The sequence below is a fragment of the Atractosteus spatula genome, chromosome 15 (assembly GCF_055471065.1).
Source record: "Atractosteus spatula isolate fAtrSpa1 chromosome 15, fAtrSpa1.hap1, whole genome shotgun sequence".
NCBI classification, from domain to species: Eukaryota; Metazoa; Chordata; class Actinopteri; order Semionotiformes; family Lepisosteidae; genus Atractosteus; species Atractosteus spatula.
The window spans coordinates 20,455,737-20,472,789 of NC_142720.1; the positions used below are offsets into that span (position 1 = coordinate 20,455,737).

The window sequence follows — 17,053 nt, forward strand, 5'->3', positions numbered from 1 at the left end:
ATTCCTTTCTGTGTCCTGGGGGTGTAGTTTCTCCCCATCTGCTGTTTCCTTACCCTACTAATTTTTCTTAGCATTTCATTTTATTCTTAACCTCCAGAGGTAATGTGCAGTCGTCTCCCTGTGGTTATGGAAGATAGCTGCACGTGACAATTTGGTGTTTCCTTGCATCATCTCCATGCTGTTTAAAATTCTGTTGGCCTAACATGTTTCAATCATGTTGATTGTACTGTCAGATATGAATGTAAAGCAACAGCAGGGCTTGGCGAAGGGCTCTCTGTCACTGTCAGCCTGCCTGTTATATATCATCAAGCCATACCCATGATCGTCCCACTGACACCTTTTCCCTTCTCCGACCCCCTCGTTCCAGCTGTACAAGGGGAGGATTAATGCCACCAGCCATGTGATTCAACACCCCATGTACGGTGCCGGGCATAAATTCCGCACCCTCCACCTGCCCATCTCCACAACCTTGGCAGAAGTCCTGGACCGCGTGTCGGGTAGGTATCCCACAAGCTCGTGTACAGAGGGGGACAGCGCAGATGGCAGGCCTGTACAGGACAGGGCAGGCAGCATTCATTCGATCCTTAATTCCTCTTTCATATCCCAGGGCTGTCTTTTCTTTCCCTCTGTGCATGTAATCTAGCACCCTGTGTAAATGTTTCCCTGTGTGCACAGTCTTTTATAAATCACCTTTGTTTTATAATCTGGATTTGCTTATTGATAAGAGCATCTGGACAGTATTGTTTTTAAACATACCCCTTCCTAGCTGTCCTTGAATGACTTCAGCTGGTAGCTGAGCAGTGCCAGACCTCCAGTGATACCCTCCTAGAGTTAGAGGGTAATACTTAACCTAACTGACATGCCATAGAAGCCCCATGTGTGAAGCTGGAGGTTCGCTAATGCATTTGCCCATCTGAGGCAGGAGAGCTCCACAGCATCGTGGGAACAGCCATTCCAAGGACGTCTCCTGTCAGGCCTTTTTGAGAATATCAATTGGTTAAAATCTTTCCATTCCCCTCTAGGAAATGACATGCACCAATTTATTACATCAAATACAGCTGTCACTGTATTATTTTTTGTAGATTGAAAGATTGATCAGAATTGACCAAACCTTTAGAATGATTTAACAGACCATGTGATATCTTATACATGTTAGACTGAGGGAAAAATTAATTAATAGTAAAGTAATAAGTCTGATCTGTCACCTTTTTTCTTCATTGCTAAACAGACTGGCTAATGACTTGCTATGGAGATGATATCTTACCACTTATGGGCAGTGTAGTGTTAGCTGAATACATTAGCTGTCAGGTGTGTGCAGAAGAGATAAGTGATTAATGGCCAGAAGATTAATTCTTATCATAATACTTAACAACATTTAGAAGAGCATTTCCTAATATACCAAATTTGTGGCTATAAATAAATTTGTACTTGCTTGTGAAGTGCCCTTGTAGTGCTGCTACAGAAGTGCTGTAGATCTTAATTCCTTGCCAGTGGTAGACATGCTGATGACAAGATTAAATACGGCATAATTGCATTTTGTGGCTTAGGATCGCAGTCTGGATATGGTAGAAACACTGGGTGTATATTTACCTTTGGCAGTCCTCATAAACGACGGTAATATTACGAGCTTATAGAAATAAATTGCCCACTTCTGGAACCAGCTTTGTAATAAATTTAAAATCTTTTTTTTTTTTTATCTGAGGCGAAGGTCCCATAAATTTAAAGCCATGAAAGCATCCAAATTGAAATTGAAGCAGTGCCATTATACACAGAAGTGAATATGAATGTTGGAGAGTGATGACACCTTGGTCAGATAAATATGTTTTCTAGACATTATCCACTAGTCAAGGTCAATAAGCTCAGAGGCAAGCGTTTGCGATGTGAATGCTTGGAAATGGTAGATTTAGCAACTGGTGGCAGATTGAATTCTTTACGCAGACGATGCTTGTGTGATGAATGTTTCTCCTTTCAGGTCCTTGAGGAAGTAGTGATGTTAAACCATTGTCTGTAAACAGGGAGAGGGGGGCTGTTGTTTTATCCTAGAGTGACGTTTTTGATGGCGGAGCATTAGAATGTCATCACTGGCAGTTAGGTCATTACTTAAAATAGCTTGTGGATCTCTGGTAATAATTGGACTGGAGCATGGAGACGTACAATGTAAACTCTGTGAAATGATAAACACCACCTCTCTTTTATGAGAATGTTCTCTCATTCTTAAAAGAAAGATTTATCCTCCAGTTTCTGACTACTTCATCCAATTTTGGGTCGTAGGGGATCTGGAGCCTTTCCCCTCAAGCAAAGGGTGCAAGACTGTATACAATACAATATCCTATTATTAATATACAGTTAACCTACTAGTATGTCTTTGGTCTTTGGTCTGCGGGAGGAAACAGGACATCTGGAGGCAACCCATGCAAACATGGGGAGAACATGCAAACTCCACACAGACAGCACCCCAGGTCCAGAACTGACCCCAGGACCCCAGCTCTGTGAGGCCACAATGCCAACCACTGTGCTACTATGCCACACTAGATAATTTTATCTAAGTGTAATATAACTTTTTAGCTGTCCCATTCTTCAATAAATACTGCACATACGAGATTAGTAAACTTTAGCAAACCTTTCCTAGACTCGTAAGAATGAGATTTTAGATTTTATAATGAAAGTTCTGTGTCTGTGCATTATCCCATGGGACAACTGCCTCAAAACACACGTCCATTATGAAACAAAATTATCAGCTTCATCACTAAGACTTGAAAGAATTCAGTCTTGTGCAAAGACAAGTTCTTGTCACAGTGTTTGCTCTGCTGCGCTGCCATGTCAAATGACCTCTTGTGTGGATTCTTCTTTTTCCTGATGCTCTTGCAATGTAGACACCCCGAGCATAACGGCCAAGCTGATCAATGAGCAGAAGGAAGACAAGGAGAAGAGGAATCATGAGGAGAAGGAGAAGATGAAGGCAGACAACGGCTTTCAGGAGAACTACAGTGTTGTTGTTGCCTCAGGTGTGCTGCCTCCCTCTTTCCAGACTGTTGTCTGGTGTCTGAATCCAGGCGGAAGTCTGAAAGCAACTATACTAACCCATAACGGTACTATATCACTGCATAATCCCAGAACTGGGGACAGAAACTCCTTCTCCTAATGTCTTAGAAGAGTTCTCCCTGACTGAGTTTCATAAGTCGAATGTGTAGCCACTGTTGTTGTGGAGTTGCTCAAAAGTGCATCAGTCTTTTTCAGTACTCAGCATCCTCTGTTTGAGTGCTTATCTAGGTGTTACCACACCCCTCCCTCTGAATTGTTTTCCTGTGTTTTTGATGCACATATATGAAGTTCGTCCTTCTCCCTGTGTGTGGTTTTTGCGGGCACTGTTTGAAGGCGGTCGCTGTGTTCCAGGTCTGAAGTCCCAGTCGAAGAGAGCGGTCTCCACCCCTCCCCGGCCCCCCTCCCGAAGAGGCAGAGCGATGAACGACAAGCTCACCCCCTCAGCGGGCGTGGAGTCCTCCAGCAAGACCATCAGCGTTCCTGTCTTTCACCTCTACCACAAGCTGCTCCCAGGTGGGTTCTCATGCAGGAGGCCCCTGCCTTCTCATTTTACTTCAAGAGAAGCTGCTTTCTTAGGCTTAGGTGGACACGGAAAACCAGCTGTCTTTGTTGACCCGGTCCATTTACTGTTGAAAAAGGGCAGTTATACATAGACCGTACTGTAGTGAATACAGTTTGAAAAGAGCTATATAGCAGTAGGTGAGGAGGGGATCTGTGATACATATGCTAAACAACTTGTTTTTTCTTAGAATGAAGAAAGATCTTGCAATCAAAGGAAACGTGCATACATTTTGTCTTAATGTCTTGATATTATTGCATATCGTAACCAGAGGACAGTTGGCTGCTCTCCTTCTCTCATCGCTAACATTTAGAGCCAGATGTCTGGAGAAGGACCACAGTTGTCTTAGTATAAGAAGCTGACTGTCTGTTTTTAATGTTCAGTTCGGTCAGTAATGGAGCGTTTACTGAATGTTGCATGCAAGGAAATATGTGCTGTGGAAGAAAATACATGAGTGGCTTGGCTTTTCACCCCCCGTGTTTACCTTTGTATAATGTTAGAACATTTCATTTCTCTTGGGCTCTAAAATGTTCATTCGGTACCCATGTGTATTTGGGGTGTGCCTTACTGTTGACTGTGCACAGAGTATAAGGCCCTCCACTGGAGAATGGTGGGCAGAGGACAAGTCAAAAGCGTGCCTGGAGCTTGCATTGTGGGTTGTGTACCACTGTGTCTGAGCATGTCGAAAAATACTTGTATCATATCATGCATGATGTTTTAGTTCTTAAACAGGAGCCCTAACACTTCTGTTGATTGAAAATCTCTTCTTTACCCGTGTGGTGTTCTGTAGGTCAGCCTTTGCCTGCTGAGATGACTCTTGCCCAGCTGTTAACCTTACTGTACGACCGCAAGCTGCCTCAGGGCTACCGATCGATAGACCTAACTGTCAAACTGGGTTCCAAGATCATCTCTGACCCCAGCCTCTCGAAAACGGACTCCTTCAAGCGTCTCCGGACGGAGAAAGGTAGCAGTCCTTCATTTGGTTTGCGCAAAAAGTTCTTGAAAGAGAGTCTGTGGTCTGCTTAAAGCTTCAAAAGCTTGTTCACCCAAGTGTCTTGAAGGTGGTGCTAATCCTTGAAACTGTTGTAGATATTCCATACCAAATCCCCTTTTCTAATTATGCAATGACTTTGCCAGTAATGAATAACTTAATATGAATCCACCTTATGCTAACAGGGCACCTTATTAGTTCGGTTATAACCAAATACATGAAAATGTCAAGCGTCAAAGCACTTAAGTCCTTTTAATTGTAAAACTCTGGACACTTTCCCATGTCAGGTATTTTTTCTGACAAGTCAATGTATTATTTTAGTAATTTTTACTTTATTACAAGTTTAAGTCAGCTGACTGTCTAGTTTTTGTAGTCCATTTCATGTTTACACCTTGGTATCTGTCTTCCATAATGCTATTGTGTTTCAGTGGCATGTTATGTTATTAAATGCGCATATTCTCATGTGCTTTATTTATGGAACCTAAAGTTCAAAAGTAAGAGTATTTGGATTATTAATTTAAGTGAAATTGCTCTTAAAAGCAAATTTAATGAGACAGTCTAACATGGACACCACAAGAAAATGAGGGTTAAATTAGCATGTGTATCATCTCACCCTCTGACGCACGTAGGTAAGCACTGTGTTTCTTGTCTGTATTGCTTATTACATCTCTTTTTAGTCCCACTTTTACTTTTTATCATTTTTGATATTTTTATCTTCTGGGTGGCTGCACTCATGAGTTATTTTGGAGCCTCATTGATAAGTCCTGTCCTTTTTAACAAACTACAGCTACGGTCGTGAAAACGTTGTCCGGACAACCAAAAACAAGCCCATTCAGATGCGATTGCCTCGTATTCCTGCTTTGTTCTTTAGTGGGCAAGAGTATAATTTCTAAATCTAAAATTTTCTAAGAATCTGCTAATATTGCAATTTGTCTAACATTCTATAGTAGAGGTGGGAGACGTGGTTCTTAGGGGAAGCAGAAAGAAGGTGGCGAGATATACAGTAATTCTCCATGCAGCTCACTGACATTCCCTGGACATCCTGTCCTGCCTGAACAGCTGACCTTGGGCACCTTATTCAGCTGCACATTTTTATGGCTTAAGCCTGATTAGATTTCCCTTTGCGATGCTCAGCTGAGGCCCTAATTTGCCAGTATGCTCGTGGTGGCTCTCCTCCTGACGGTGGGAGGATGTGTCCTGCCGGTGAGCAGTTTTGTTCCCGTCGTCTTTCGCTCCGGGGGAGGAGCGCGGGAGCAGTGATGGTCGGACTGGCCGGAGGCACAGTGAGGGCTGCGGTGTGCCACTATTCCTCTGTCTGGGAGTGGATACTGTACGCTGCCCCCAGATGATTGAAACTCCAGGGCAGGAGCATGCCTGTCACGTCGCTCCCCATAACTACATTTTGTAAAAATCTTTGACAACAATATGAACTCTGACAGGACCAGCTTTCCCCCCCTGCTAAATTCTAATTCTTACAGCCATTTGTAAACTGCAAACCAAACTTGTTGTTGTGGATAGTGTGATGGAAAAACTGAAGACGTAATATTTTCTTTGTGAATATCTCTCTAGTCATGGTGCTGTTTTGTTGTGCTCCTGTGGTTAAAGACACTGCCCTTCTTTTCGGTCTCCTGCAGAACATGGGGAGATGCTGAACAGCTGCCCTGAAGATGAGCCTATGACCCCAGGTGAGGAATGCATCGATGCTGCTATCGACGAGTCTCTGCTGGAGACCAGCCCTATCCAGTCGCCCCTGCAGGTGTTCGCAGGGATGGGCGGTCTGGCACTCATAGCGGAGAGATTGCCAATGCTGTACCCAGACGTCATTCAACAGGCAAGTCCTTTTTTTCTACTTCTTTTGTTTTATTAAAGAAGTTTTTTTTACAGGATTTTTCATCTGATGAAACTGGCGTCCATTCTGAAGTTTGGGTTTTAAATGCATTGTGTAACTCTTTTTAACCATCAAAACAAATCAAATTGAGAAGAGAATGTTACACACTGCAGCAGAGGCAAGGAAAATATGACTCGAACCAGTTGATCTTTGTGGCATTCTTTCCTTAAGTGCTTGGTGCTTGGCATCATAAACCCTTGTTTTTTGCAGTTTCATGTTTTTTTCACGTTGTCTCAAGTGCTGCACTCTACGGATTTTCTAAGTTGAAGCTCAAAAGAAAAAAACTCCAAGCCCAAAATGACACTTTGATCAAATCTACAATGAAATGAGATGAATGAAAGGTCTGTTTTGAGGGGACAGCCTTCGTATTTTCTGTTTTTCTTATTTTGTTTTTCAGATTTCTAAATTTGAGTTATCCGTGAGCAGTGAGGATTTTGTCTGCTCACATTCCTTAAACAGAGGAAAAAAACATTGTTGGCGTAGTCACTTTAAAAATATTTTTTGAATGAAGTCTAAGATAGACCACCAGCAAGGCTGGCCCCGAGAGGGTGATGACTCATGGACCTATAATAATAATAATAATAATAATAATAATAGATGATAGTCATGCATTAGTCCCTTCTTTTGCTCACTTAATATATTGGAGGGGTGTTTCTGCACAGGGGTCAAGCGTTGGTTCTAAACAGGCTCATCCTGCTGGAAGAGGAGGAACAGGCTGTATACAGACCCAGGCCCGAAGCCTGACTGTGTTGTCCTTTCCTTTCCCGATCTCTAGGTTAGTGCCCCTGTGGTGGCGTCGGCCGCGCAGGAGAAACCGAAGGACAGCGACCAGTTTGAGTGGGTGACCATCGAGCAGTCGGGGGAGCTGGTGTACGAGGCCCCGGAGACCATCGCCGCCGAGCCCCCCCCCATCAAGTCCGCGGTGCAGACCATGTCCCCCATCCCCGCGCACTCCCTGGCCGCCTTCGGGCTCTTCCTGCGCCTGCCGGGCTACGCGGAGGTGCTGCTGAAGGAGCGCAAGCATGCCCAGTGCCTGCTGCGGCTGGTCCTCGGGGTCACCGACGACGGAGAAGGCAGTGAGTGCCGCCCGGCGCAGTGCCATGGGAGCGCCGACCGCAGCCGGGAGGAAACCGCTGCCCCCGAGCTGGCCGGAGGCGCAAAAATCATCATCATTATAATAATCAACCATAACACCTTTAAACTACACCAACAATAAAAACATACACCGGATATGCAAAGTGAGAATACACAGGGAGAGGAGACAGTAGATGGGGGTACTGAATACAGCAGCGGCAGAGGGGTCAAGAGCAGAACCAGTCAAGTAAAGACTCTTCTGAAGAAGAAGGGTTTGAGTGTAGAAAGAAAGTCCTAGTTCTCGTGTTTGAGGTTTGTGGTCCTCATATGAGTATTGGTGGTCCAATATTATTTAAGCTTGAACAGCCACAGTTTTAGGTCAGGGAAATTGCACGCATGGTTTGTGTTTTATGGCATGTGTCATTAAACATCACATCGCGGAGAAACTGCACATTTTTTTCTACAGGTGCATGTGCACTGTGGGTGAATGTGCGCCCTGATTTGGAGTTTCAATAGGGGGAGTATTATCTCTTGAAATTAGTTACAGGGTCGTTGTGTTTAGAATGCAGCTATAGGTATACTTGATGAATCACAAGTATCATTGTGCTTACAGTTAATGTAAAAGACTAAGCTGTCACCATAAATGGAAAAAGAAACTTCACACTCAGCAGTTTTGATATGGACATGGGTAAGCCCCTAATTAAACTGAGCTAAACTTCCTGTATTATCCAAGTGGGATTGCACAGGAATGGGCAGGTTGGGGAAAAAACATCACCGGCCCTTTGAGAGTGAAAGCCTTTGTGCCGTTTAATGGTTGAGTAATAATAACCATTGGCCAGTAGAACCCTGCTGTGAGTGCGCGGTCATTAAGAGTGCTCTCGCTCTCTGCCTCGTTCCTGCTTTGCTTGCTAACAGGTTTCTTTCTAACCAGGTCACATCCTGCAGTCCCCGTCGGCCAACGTTCTCCCTACCCTCCCATTCCACGTTCTGCGCACTTTATTCAGCACCACACCGCTGACTACTGATGATGGAGTGCTCCTGAGGCGCATGGCTTTGGAGATCGGAGCCATCCATCTTATCCTGGCCTGCCTGTCTGCCCTAAGCCACCATGCCCCCAGAGTGCCAAATGCAAGTCCCAACCAGACAGAGGTGAGTTCCCGCTGACGGTAACAATCTATTTTCACATTATCCTGGTACGGTAATTGCTGAGGATCTTGATCTTGCCACCCTCCCACCGTCCCAGTTAGAAAAACGTTTATCATACCAGGAAAACAAAAGCTCTGCTTCTCTCCTCCCGACTTCAGGCGGTTGCGCTGTATTTTATTTTTAATGCAAGTCAGGATGCTAGTCAGGAAGGTCCTCCAATATCAGATTATGGTTGATATGAACGCGTCTGTGCTTTGACATTGATCTGCTGTGACCGGGGTACCCCAAGCAATGCTGTCCAATGGGCCAGGCTCCCCCAGTGTCAGGTATGCTTGAGTCAACCAGGCTGTTCTCTGCGTGCTGCTTGCCTCTGTGAGCTTTTTAGTGTCGTCAGTGAGATCTGGTTCATTTCTCTGGTAAATTCCAGTGATAAGGGGGTGTGCACAGTTCTCATCCTTATACCCCTGCTCTTATGAGCAGTGCCAGTGGATCTATGATGACTAAGTAGTTCAGACTTCATTTAAAATGTCCCTGGCCATGATACTGGAACTCTGATGTGGAAATTCTGCTCCGGAGGAAAGGGCGCCTGCCAGTTTTTTAACATCACTTATGGCAGCGACCACTTAAAGGTCTTTCTCGGAGGACTACCTTCCCATTACTCACCAGGCCAGCCTTGCTTAGCTTCTGAGACCTAATAAGAGCTCACTTACAAGGTGTGGTTTAATTTACAAGCAAATGTCTTTTGCATTTTACAAATGGCAGAATATAACATGTCACTTGTACACAAAATCAGTGTATATCAGTGTGATTTGTACAATCCGTAATCCAGATGACCTTCAAAACAGAACACATTCCTTTATTATCGAAAACAACACTTTGTTTTCTCTGAAAAGCTCTACCCTGAGCTAATTCTGCATGCAGCACTGCCTCTGTTTGAAACAATAAAGCAAGCAGGAGGAATGATCCAGGTGGGAAACTGCATTTTGCTTGTGGGCTGCAAAGAAACAAGTTAATTCCATGCTGAAAAATATAAAACGAAAACCCACAACATTTCAGTAGTGAATGATGGAAGGCGAGGATTTATTCCCAAGTTATGTACAAGACACAGCAGTAAAATGTGGTGCCCCACATGTCTAGATTTATCTGTTTTGCAACCATTCTCAAATAAGGCACAGGCACCAGACTGCCTCTGAGCCACAATTGTAAGTCTCCTCAGAAGCGTCCTCTATTTGTTTCAATCTTGCTTGATTTCCTGAGATCAAAGTGACAATGTACTGGCTTCTCTGTAAGCAAAGATAGTTTATGCCCCACAAGGGAAAGAGGAAGGCATTAAATGCCTGCTGGCCTAGGAGTGTAGGCAGAAGAGTGAGATTACCTTACACCCCCCTCTTTCTGTGAATGTGACCTGCTAGCACTGTTCCTCTCTTCAATAAGTGGGCTTTGGAACTGCATGTTTCGCTACATGTGCCATGACTGATCTTCCTGACGGCAGGTTAGGTTAGAGATGGCTTTTCATTTTTCTGACTTTATTTGTTATAAATCACAATTAACATTTAAAATTGCTTAAAAAATGTAAATTATAATATTGTCTGTTCTTCATTTGACAAACTGTTTATTGAAGTCTATTGTGTGTTTCCTGATAGACCAAGAATGTCTAGAAGCATTTTCCTTGCCTTCTGCTATATAAACACGGTTAGGTAGTGTTTATATCCTGAATTACATTAACCAGGATTATTTTACACAAAGGTAGCCTTGTGTGTCAGTGTGTTTATGAAGATGCTTTCTTCATTTAGGCACAGCATCTTATTGTGGATATGTTATTTAATAACCATGACAAAATATGACAAGAGAAAAAATGGCAATATTTCATCCTGAACTCATACAGATTTAATTTGTTGCATATGCAGTGTGGAGTAACATAATTGTGGAGGAGTCTTGAGCAGTCTTTCAGATTATCAGTCTTTCTTTGCCTTGTGTAATGATAAGGCTCAAGCTGTGTCATAGATGATCACTGTCAAATATTGCAGGGTAAATGTAACGTCTTGCACTACTGCTCATCAGATGGAGCTACACCAATTCCTTGACTCTTAGCTATACCAAAGATTACCATTGCTATGACAAATATTTAATGTTGCTTGGGCTATCTTGGTCTATGACATTATATACAGGTTTTCATTCACAATTTTTGCTATAATAAGATTATTCACATCTGCTGATTCTAATTCTAAAGCCATGCAGAGGCGTCCCTATTAAACAGCTAGATATAACAGGGATTGGTAAAACTAGAATTACTGTATTGATCTAATTTCTGCAAACTTTGTGATGGAGAGGTCTTGACATTATTTAATAGCCAGTGAATAGCAATATGTACTGTTTTTTCAATGAAAAAGAGCAGCATTTTCCTGTTCAATCTCATAGGTTATGATTTGCTTGATACTACAACCAGGTGCCACTGATACATGGTGTATTTTAAAAATAGGAGGCGAGAATTTGAAACATCATTTTAGTATCATCTAAACATGTATCTGTTAATCTATTATTTATCTGATGCATACATTACACGTTACATTTCTCTTTAAAATAAACTTTGCCATGGTGCTATAGCTCTATATGAACTAGAGAACTAGCATGTTTCTTTTCATAAAGTAACCCTGTCATGTGCTTTTGTGTGGCTCATCAAGTATCGACTCGTGCCTGAGTGCACACTGAGCTCTGTGACCCAGGCATCACAAATTCGAACCTGGGTCGTGTCGCTAGCTGTGTGAGACTGGGACTTCTAAAGCAGTGGCACACACTTGACCCAGAGCCTCTGAGGGTAGGATGGGATAAGTCGGCCAGATGTCGTCTCCTGGTAACTTAGCAAGCCCTGCGGTTTCCCAGGTGCTTACAGTGCTGTCGGCGAGACCTGCCTTTCCACCGATCTGTCCTGAATCCCGGGTGCCGCGTTACCAGGAATGCTAAAAAGACTAGTGCCTTGAAGCGGGGCAGGTCGAAGGTGTGTGCCCTCCATTACACCCCCCACGTGCGGTTGCAGCTTTTATAGCTGTGAGCCGAGACTTGAAAAAGACACAGTTGACAGTTCCAAATTAGATGGGTGTATCGCAAAAAAAATAACTTGGAGATTACTAATTTTGCAAAAAAGGCAACAACCTGTTCTTTTTCCAGAGTGTTCACAAGTTTTCATACTGCAGTTTTCCTGTTGGTGATCTTGTAAATATTTATAGCAGTATAGTTTTGGAAGCTCAGACAGTGTTAGAGTGACATACTCTACCTCTGTTTTGCTTCTCAGCGGCTTGACGCTTTCCTCGTTTCTTCTTACTGCCTGTATCAAAACCCCAAAACATCTTCAGCTCCTGGATTGCATGCTGCAAGCCATCTCTGCCTGCCGCTTCCACATAAACACTTTTTCTGAGAGTAGTTGTTTTTGCCGTCCCACACTGTCGCACTGCCCCCTTAAGACATGCAGCCAGGCTTAAGTATGCGGTGTTGCGCGCCTTCCTGAAGTTTACCTTATTCTAGTGCCCCTGAAGCTGCTCGATGTCATCTCACATTTTCTTCCCATCTGTGCTTGCAGAGCTGTTAGATTTGTCAGTTTTCCAGTTGAAATAACTCTCTTCCAGATCAGAGAGTTTCTGTCCTAATTCCACTCAACTGTTATTCATTTTGGGGAGTTTGGCACAGCAGGATGCCTGATGTTTTATTTACCTGTGCACTGTTTGTTTTCTTTTGTTCAAAGCATGTCTTGCTGGGGATACAGGCGGGCACTAGGGGAGGGGATGAGGCAGAAGCAGCGATGTTAATTCAAGGCCACGGGAACCAGGTCCCGGAAGCGCCGCTTGCACTGCAGGTCTTTGAGCCTCTGTTTGTCTCCCAGCATCAGGTGTCCAGCGGACATGTCAGTGGCTCCAGCGAGGAGCAGCAGCTGTACTGGGCCAAGGGGACAGGCTTTGGGACCGGCTCCACGGCCTCAGGCTGGGATGTCGAACAGGCCCTGACCAAGCAGAGGCTGGAGGAGGAGCACGTCACCTGCCTGCTTCAGGTCAGTTCTGGGGAGGGAGCGTGCAGCCTGCCGTGGTCTGTCAGAGTATCAGTACATTACCCCGACCTTGTCTGCCTGTGGTGATGGTGCTGTTGCCTACAGCTGATTGCTTCAGGGTTATGTAAGGGAAGATAAATTAAAATTCTTTTGTGATTAGATCTTTTTTATTCTCCATCTTAATTCATGTTGTTTTATGTATTTAGAAACCTGTCGGACATCTTTGAAAGTATTGTGGTCCCTCTCCAAACAAAGCCTAAATTAAATGACCGGCTTTTCTTGAACTGAAAACTTTTTTAGTTTTCCACATGCACTTTGCGTTCAGCTTGATTGCCATGGTTGTACATTCATGGAAACCTGGAGGAAATTGAAAACACTGTTTACTCTGGCTTGGGTTTTAAACTTTATACCTTTTCCTCTTAGTTTCACCTAAAGCAAGAAAGTGGCAAACGATTAGAATGGAGAGCAGGGTTCACAGTGAGTGAATGTATTTTCACTCCATAAACCATGGAGTATTTGAAGAACGATGTTTTCTTTAACCGTAAAATGTGGTGTTTGAAGACCACAAGCGTTCGTGCAAACTCCAGTTTAACGTAATGCCGTGCGAGGCCTGGAATGGAGATGCTGATTGGTTTCTCTCCCTCGGTCTCCCCCAGGTTCTTGCCAGTTACATCAATCCGGCGGGCAGCACAGGGTCTGGGGAGGCTCACTCTGGGGAGAGCAGAGGCCAGAACAGCAATGCCCTTCCTGCGGTCCTCCATGAGCTGCTCAGCCAGTCTTGCCTTATCCCCGCAATGTCGTCCTATCTGCGCAATGACTCAGGTATGGGCTCTCCACAGCGCTCTTTCCTCTGCGGCCTCTTGTCGCTGTAGATTCAGTTGGTCATGGTGTCATGACTGTGTCAATAAACCATCAAGTGTAGGTATTGAGGATATCGGTGCCATTTAAGGTGCTCCCGTTATATTCTGTGACATAACCTCCTGGGTATGAAATGGTTCTTTCCCTGCCTTTCTGAGCTGCATGGCATATGGCCTGCGCAGTTGTAAGAGTCTGGCTGTAAGTAGTGTTACAAAAACCCATATGGCGTGCTTGTTTTTGGGTAGTTGTGATTTATTTTGACAGCTGCATTTTCGATGTTTTTATCTTTTGATTGGACTGATACTTGTTTTAAGGCTTGTGCAAGTCATGTTCTGCTGCTGCTCACTGAAACACCAGATGGAGCTGTCTTCCTAGAAGCTGTCAAAGTGGCCATTTATTTTAAAAGGTTTTGCATGGTCTGAAATTTTAAGAACTCTGCTTCAGTTTTTGTTATTTCCTTCTTGGGGTTTAATGAAGGATGTTAGGATTATCTGTACATTTTTTCGGCAAATATTAAGCAGGTTAAAGACTTGAGCCACTGACTTGGTGTAGTTACTGTTTCTGTGGTGCATTAGGAATAAAAGTTTCTTTTTGTATGCAGGATTAATTATAGTAATTTCATTTTGAAAAGAAAAAAGTTTGTCTATCTATGATGTGCGTTGATTTGTGGAAATGAGTGTGTTTTCTGTTGAAGGTTTTCGTTGGAAGCTGTAGAATCTTTGGTTCGTACAATTAATGTTTCTCTCCTCACAGTCTTTTCAGCTCATTAGGCACAAGGGTTTTCCAACAAATTAAGCATTGCTGAGCATGTTTTCTTTACCATCTAGTTATTTTTAAGGAATTTATAAAACACAGAAAAGGAAAGAGTAGCAAAATTTCCCTTTTTTGATTTTTGGTTTAAAATTTGGCTTTTACTCCTGCCATTCAGGAGTAACAGTTTGGCTGAAGTAAGCTTTCCTGGCTCAGCTGTGTGGTTTGTGGTTTTCATGTTCAGTTGTCCCAGTATTCAGTGTCATTGTTAAAGTAAGCACCACTCTTGGCTCCTGTGCATCATGAAGCTCAATGAATCACAGAATCCAAGCAATTAAGACAGTCTATCAATAGCAATTGCTGGGCAGCAGGTATAGTAGCCTACTGAAAGAGCATAAAACCAGCCAATTAATGGCTCCTCCCTGGCTAGACACAGCACCCCCCTGCAAAATCTCATTTGGAAATAAATTGGTTATTTATGTCTCTCGAGTACCAGTTCTAATGCTGGAGCACTCTTGCTTGTTACAAATGAAAGGCTGTACGTTTTCTGATGGATATTCATGTGGTTGATGGTGGTTATGGATGTTTTAGCTATGCTCTAAAGGTTGAAGTCTTCGAATATCAGGGCATTTATTTTCATTTTATTTTAGTTTTAAAAGGGGTGGGTGGTGTATACTGGTTTTTAATGCAAAAAACTCGTGAAAGCCCTTTCCTGCCAAAAGAAAACGGGATGATATTTTCACACTTCTACCAGATTGTGTAAAATCACATTTCCAGCATCACAATCTCCAAAATCAGCAGTTCCTGCCTGTGAACATTATTAAGGAATTCCTCCCTCTCACTTTTGAGATAGCTTTCATAGTTTTTTCTTTTTAGATTGGAGTGTTTTACCTTTGCCTTTTATTTTCTTGCCCTTAGTTAAATAAACAGTGTTGCGCTGTGTTATACGAGCTTCAATCAGAAACATAAATAGTAATCCTGGTACTGAATCTAGATTTAAACAGAAGTGTAAAGAGCTCTTCAAAGCACATGAATATGGTATTTTAATAACTAGTCAACTAATGTTGATCTGTTTATTTAGTCTGTTTCTAAACTTAAGAAATGCTGTTGTTGTTGTTGAAGATGTAACTGTCCCTTAATCATTGCCATCACTTCTTAGCCGGCAAGTTTGGAAGAGATCCACTATCTACTTTTTCACCTGGGCCTGTTTGGGAAGAAAAATTTTAAATAGTAAACCAAATCCTTTTAAACACTATATCTGTGTTTGGAAGCCTAATTATAGTATAGGCTGTATTATAGTGGTGTCCTGTTAATCTAGAGTTTCTTTTTTATTTTTTCCCCTATTTTGTTTTGCAGATATTTGACACACTTTATGACTTTTGTGCACATGTACGGCTTTTCCCAACTCCTCCCTTCATTCAGGATTAAATAGTTCCACCTTCAGCTCTCAGCTGCATGTGACAGGCATATTTAGTGATCTTCAAAGCCATCTGCAATCTTGCTTTCAAGTCTGACTTTTCAACATTGAAATTGGAATGTACCTGCATGTTCCATGATTAATGCTCTCTTCACCTTCGTCTTCGTGTATCTGACAGTCCCAGGTGGCCTAATCCAGCAGCAGTGGATTGCTGTGAAGGACTTGAGGTTGCTTGGTTCTTTGTGAGTTCTTACACTCTCTCCTATGGCTTTCTCTCTTACTGTAGGTGTTTAGCATTGATGATTGAGAGACAGCTGTACTGTAACAATTGCTCCTGATCAAACCACATGCAACTGACACAGCTGCATTCCTCTGTTGATTGAAGTTTAACCATCCATTCAAAGGGACTAATGCCGTCTAATGATAGGTTTGCATAACACCCTTGAACTAATGCCGTTATATTTTAAACTAACACATTTTCTGATGTTATCAAGAGAATGTATATCGGAGCTTTATTTCATAACATTAAAGTTTAAAATGATAGTTTTTATTATCTTTTAATTTTTAAAATTACAGTTGAAGCTGTAGAGGGGGAAGAACCTTATGATAAAGTTATTTTTTAAGTATTTAAATATTTGATACACTGCTGTTTCTCGAAATAACACTCGGGTCACCTTTCTCAAGGGAAGCCGCTGTGCAAAATGGTGACCTTTAAATCTGCACATAAGGCAAGTTTCAAAGGTCTCTTTCTTCATCAGACAGAACATCGGCCTCTGCTTAAAATGCTCATCCCTACATTGTAAAGAGCAGCACCTGGGAACAGTAATAGAATTAATAGAAGAAACAGAAGTTCAGTTTTCAAAGTGTGCTAAGCGTAGAGTATTAAAAGGACCTCGGTAACCTTTTCTCTTAATAGGTTTTTTCAAAGCTCAGGAAACATTTATTGGGTACCTCAAGCCTCCATTGATGGGAGGTCTTCCAGAGTTTATGGAGCGCTTAAAAAAATACAAGATAATGTATGTGGAAAAGGTGTTTTGCCACATCTGTTCATATGTGGTGAATAGTTTAATCAGCCTGCCATTTTGTTCCTTTTGCTGTATATTAGGAGCATTTTCCCCCAGCTGTTGTATGCTGAGGAATGTAATTGAAATTGTGACGTGGGTTTGCACTTAATGTCGCTCATTTTGCATCTGACACATTTTCAGAAGGCCGTTAATATTTTACATTAATCTCGAAAATATTAAATTGAATTATTGCCCCTCATTAGTTACCAGTAACTTGGCAGTCCATTT

At 42.7% G+C, this 17,053-nt stretch overlaps 1 protein-coding gene across 6 annotated transcripts in view; it reads left to right on the plus strand.

Moving 5' to 3' along the window:
* Window positions 1-17,053, plus strand: part of birc6 (baculoviral IAP repeat containing 6) — a 107,331-nt gene that overhangs the window by 55,263 nt on the left and 35,015 nt on the right. For all 6 annotated transcript variants that reach the window (XM_088933594.1, XM_088933596.1, XM_088933597.1 and 3 more), the window contains exons 57-65: window positions 368-497; window positions 2,874-3,005; window positions 3,394-3,555; window positions 4,392-4,565; window positions 6,227-6,423; window positions 7,256-7,556; window positions 8,486-8,703; window positions 12,575-12,739; window positions 13,393-13,558. In XM_088933594.1, the coding sequence (XP_088789720.1) occupies window positions 368-497; window positions 2,874-3,005; window positions 3,394-3,555; window positions 4,392-4,565; window positions 6,227-6,423; window positions 7,256-7,556; window positions 8,486-8,703; window positions 12,575-12,739; window positions 13,393-13,558 (1,645 nt within the window). The remainder of the gene's footprint in view (window positions 1-367; window positions 498-2,873; window positions 3,006-3,393; window positions 3,556-4,391; window positions 4,566-6,226; window positions 6,424-7,255; window positions 7,557-8,485; window positions 8,704-12,574; window positions 12,740-13,392; window positions 13,559-17,053) is intronic.